A 4,753-nucleotide genomic window follows, 5' to 3' on the forward strand; every position below is an offset into this window, starting at 1 on the left:
ATATCTTACGTTAAATCTAACCTATACACCATCTCCAGAAACCCACCACCAATCCCACTACTTTGGCCCTAAAAGATCCTACACCTTGGGCCCTGTGTAGCTCAGTTGGTAGAGCATGGTGCTTGCAACGCCAGGGTTGTGGGTTCGTTTCCCACGGGGGGCAGTATGAAAATGTATGCACTCACTAACTGTAAATCGCTCTGGATAAGAGCGTCTGCTAAATGACTAAAATGTACACGTCAGTTGATCATCATGGCTATAAATGCAAGAAATTCCACCGTACTAAAACTCATCCTCTCTGGATCTCTCTCTTCAAGCTTACTCACTGGGGGGCTCCCAGTCGAATCACTAACCCTTGGGCCATCCTCTACTCTCTTCACTGCCTCAGTATAGGAAACATTCTGCCCCACTCGAACTCTGGCAATCTCAACCTGTCTCTCTCTTACAGGGCACTTGGGATCCCCAGCTGCATGCCCCCCCCACCCCCACCCCACACAGTTTAACACAGTGCTTCTGTCCTTTCTGTACAAATCTGGCTATACCCTCCTGCACACTTCCACACATCGTGTGCATCTCCCCTTCTACACACTGCTGCAACATGTCCAGATCCCTTGACACTTAAAGCACCGTAGTGTGTTCGAACATAGGCCCTCTGCAGAATATAAAATATAACCTAACCTGACCTTATCAGGTAGAAACTCTGTTTCAAAGCTCAACAAGACACACAGGGTATTATCAGTCTCGCCATTGCCACCGGGTCTACGGCCGGCGTCACAAACACTAGGAGTATTCCTTTTCATCTGATCCACCTCTACACTCAACGCGACCCCACTGATCACTCCTTTGAGCGGTGCCCTGCTCCGGAGAGTAAAGTGTGACACAAGTTGAGCCCCGAGACGTGTGATGCGCAGCGTCCCCTGCCTTTGGGTGGAGGATGCACAAAAACTCAAAACAATTCAACTTCTCAAAACTTTCACAGATGTAACCGCTCCCAGTTTGTCCTTTACCCAACCTGAAACAACACACGGGTCGGCCAAAAAGCAGGAATCCACTTTTTGTAAAAATCTCGCTCCTACTGGTCCAAAATCATCTCTAAAAGGACTCCCATGGCAACCACTGGAAGTGTGTACCACACCTGTCGCCACAGGTACTTCTTCCTGGTTTGGCCCAACTTCAGAGCGGTACTTCACCCTGGTCTGGCTCAACTTCAGAGCGGTACTTCTCCCTGGTCTGGCTCAACTTCAGAGCGGTACTTCACCCTGGTCTGGCTCAACTTCAGGGCGGTATTTCACCCTGGTCTGGCTCCAACTTCAGAGCGGTACTTCACCCTGGTCTGGCTCAACTTCAGAGCGGTACTTCTCCCTGGTCTGGCTCAACTTCAGAGCGGTACTTCACCCTGGTCTGGCTCAACTTCAGGGCGGTATTTCACCCTGGTCTGGCTCAACTTCAGAGCGGTACTTCACCCTGGTCTGGCTCAACTTCAGGGCGGTATTTCACCCTGGTCTGGCTCATCTTCAGAGCGGTACTTCACCCTGGTCTGGCTCAACTTCAGAGCGCTCAATTTCACTGCTAACCGGTCAGGGTTCTCAAAAGAGCATATTACATTTATAGGTAATTTGAATGGGTTTGTATTCAGGAGACGTGAGGTCCGTACCTGATGCCATTTTTTCGACTGTGATCTGCTCAGTCTGTCGTTTCAATCTTGGCCCTTTTTTCTTTTACTCCAAATAAAATCTTCTCTTTGTTTACCTGTGGCTAGATGCGGAGAGGGGTGTGGCCTGAAGCAGGAGAAGGTACCAGGGAGGAGTGGAGCAGCTGTGGGAGCGTGGCCGGGGGAAACAGCCTTCCATGATGTGAAGGAGGCAGAGTCCACCAGTCCTAGGAGAACCTCTGAGGTAGGTAAGGGACTGACTAAACACCAGTGTTACAGAAAGTTAGTTTAGAACTATATTGTCCAGAACAGATTAGAACTGATTGTCTGTCAGGAGGAAAGAATAGGAGACCGTCATGTCTGCTCTATTCATTCACTGTCAGTTTATCCATCATTTAGTCAGAATCAACTTCATTAATTTCCTCTTCCAGTCCACAGAGGTCGGAGATCAGAAGCTGGATAGCCTGCTGAAGAGAGGAGGCTCTCCACAAACACTGAGCTACCGGAGAGATGGGTGTGTCTGCCTGGACGGTGAGTTCAGGAGTTTACAACAAACATAACAGACCATTTCTATGATGATGAGAACTATTGCCAATGCCTCTAATGCAAATGCTTCTAACACCTCATGTCTCCTGTGTTCTTCAGGGGCCGACGGTTCGGACGTCTTGGGGCCCAGGAAGAGTTTCAGTGAGCAAAAGCTGCAGCAGTGCCAGGATGACTGGGGGTCTGTTCTAGACCAGGGGCCTAAACCTCCGGGCCCAGAGGGAGACCCAGGGGACCCCACCAACCCTCTCTACCGCCCTTGTTACAGCATGAAGGAACTGGGGGGCGGCTTTGAGAAGTCTGGTTGCGACGGTGGTGGTGGTGGCGGCCATCTTCTAGACATAGAAGGGCTGGATAGGCTTCCTGGTTCTCCGACTCGTCTGGGGGCGCTGAGCTATGGAGCTGTGGGTCACTACCAGGTGAACCTGGGGGGGTCTGAGGGGGTAGACCATCACCATCACTCCCACATGACTGACCCACATCGGGGCCGGAGGGAGCAGGTAGGATCGCTAACGCCATCCTCCCACCCGGAGGTAGGAGACCTGAACTGCCTGTTGATCAACGAGGAGGGGTACCTGCAGGACTCCAGTGTCTTGTACCCCAAACACGGTATGCCAGAGGCGGGTAGCAGAGCCGGCCACAGGGTGCTAACCTCCATCCACTCTGGAAGCTCAGAACACAACAACAACACAGAGAGCCTGTATGGTGCCGCTGACGACTTTGGACACTCTCTAAACTTCAGAGATCGTTCACAAGAGCAGGTAAAAGGAGGAGGAGGAGGGGGGAGGCGTCACGCCTGCAATCAATCCCACAAGCAGAAACACGAAACGGGAAGAGGGTTGAGTGCAGGGTCAGGGTCTGGGCATCCATACTCCCGCACCCAGTGCGGTAAGACCTTCACCCAGGCATGCAACCTCAAGGTCCACCAGGCCGAGGGACTCCACCTCTGCAGCCACTGTGGCAAGGGCTTCACCTCCTTCTCCGACCTGAAGAGGCACAAGTGCAGCCAGACGACAGACAAGCCTTACTGCTGCTCCATCTGTGGGAACAAGTTCAGTCGGCTCTGGAACCTCAAGCTGCATCAGCGCATTCACACGCAGGAGAAACCCCACCGCTGCACTATGTGTGACAAGAGCTTTGCTCGGGCGGACAATTTGAAGGTGCACCAGCGCATCCACACTGGGGAGAGACCGTACTGCTGTGCTGTCTGTGGACTCCGCTTCAAACAGTTGGACCATTTGAAGTCACACCAGCGCAAACACAGGCCGGATCTCGTGGACTGAATCTGTTAAAAATATATATATTCAGTGTATATATATCACATTTTATTAGAATATTTTTAATTTTGTTTTTTAATAAGGACATTGAAAATATGAACTGTTGGAAATCTAACCATGTGTTGAATGAGAATGTATTCCTTACATGATGGACTGTCTGAATTGTCCGTCATAATGATCATGCCAACCTAGCTGACGGCTCTATCAATCGCTCCAGAAGAAAGGTTAGTGGGGCGTGTCTTTTGGCCGAGTCATGTGGCTGGGTAGTCAGACTAAAGCCAACCTTTAGAATAAGTATAATATTTTCTGTTCATCCAGCTTGCCTTCTCCCCAGTCACTCACCATACTGTAACCATACATGTTATTCCTGTATATAATATCTTATGTTACCTGAATGGAAAATGTTACCTGAATTGCCATAATTTTATGGTTGGTCTTTTTGTACAATAAATATTTTGCTCCCCACATATTCAGTTAATATATAATTCCTTAATTCCATTGGTAAAAAGGTTTTTAACAATTTTTATAGCTTACAACTATCTTTTACCTTAGATGAGGTGAAGTAATAATTTCTCTCTCCCACACTTCTGTAGGATTTGGAGCAAACAAAGGGTTTCACTTGTACTAGAACGCCAAGGTAACCTGTATAAATGACTATTGCCCAGTAGCACGCACATCTGTAGCCATGAACTGCTTTGAAAGGCCTGCCATGGCTCACATCAACCTATCATCCCAGACACCCTGGACCCACTCCAATTTGCATACCGCCCCAACAGATCCACAGATGACGCAATCTCTATTGCACTCCACACTGCCCTGTCCCACCTGGACAAGAGGAACACCTATGTGAGAATGCTGTTCATTGACTACAGTTCAGCGTTCAACACCATAGTGCCCTCCAAGGTCATCACTAAATTAAGGACCCTGGGACTGAAAACCTCCCCCTCTCTGAAACTGGATCCTGGAGTTCCTGGCGGGGCGCCCCCAGGTGGTGAGGATAGGCAACAACATCTACCACACTGACCTACAACAAGGGGGCTCCTCAGGGGTGCGTGGTAGTCCCCTGTACTCCCTGTTCACCCACGACTGTGTGGCCGCACACGACCTACGACAGAGGAGGAGACAGCGTATAGGGAGGAGGTCAGAGACCTGGCAGTGTGGTCCCCAATAAAACAACATCTCAGCAAGACAAAGGAGCTGATCGTGGACTACAGGAAATGGAGGGCCGACATGCCCCATCCACATCGACGGGGCTGTAGTTGACCGTGTCGAGAGCTTCAAG

The 4,753-nt window shown here is 50.1% G+C and overlaps 1 protein-coding gene across 1 annotated transcript; it reads left to right on the forward strand.

Moving 5' to 3' along the window:
* Positions 1–2,170: 2,170 nt before the first annotated feature.
* LOC123487050 (zinc finger protein 45-like) lies at positions 2,171–3,697 on the forward strand. Its single transcript, XM_045218199.1, has 2 exons — positions 2,171–2,182; positions 2,297–3,697. Exon 2 carries the CDS (start codon positions 2,464–2,466, stop codon positions 3,475–3,477), a length of 1,014 nt encoding a protein of 337 aa, XP_045074134.1. The 5' UTR covers positions 2,171–2,182; positions 2,297–2,463; the 3' UTR covers positions 3,478–3,697.
* Positions 3,698–4,753: the final 1,056 nt, after the last annotated feature.

The sequence above is a fragment of the Coregonus clupeaformis genome, unplaced genomic scaffold, assembly GCF_020615455.1.
Source record: "Coregonus clupeaformis isolate EN_2021a unplaced genomic scaffold, ASM2061545v1 scaf1437, whole genome shotgun sequence".
NCBI lineage: Eukaryota > Metazoa > Chordata > Actinopteri > Salmoniformes > Salmonidae > Coregonus > Coregonus clupeaformis.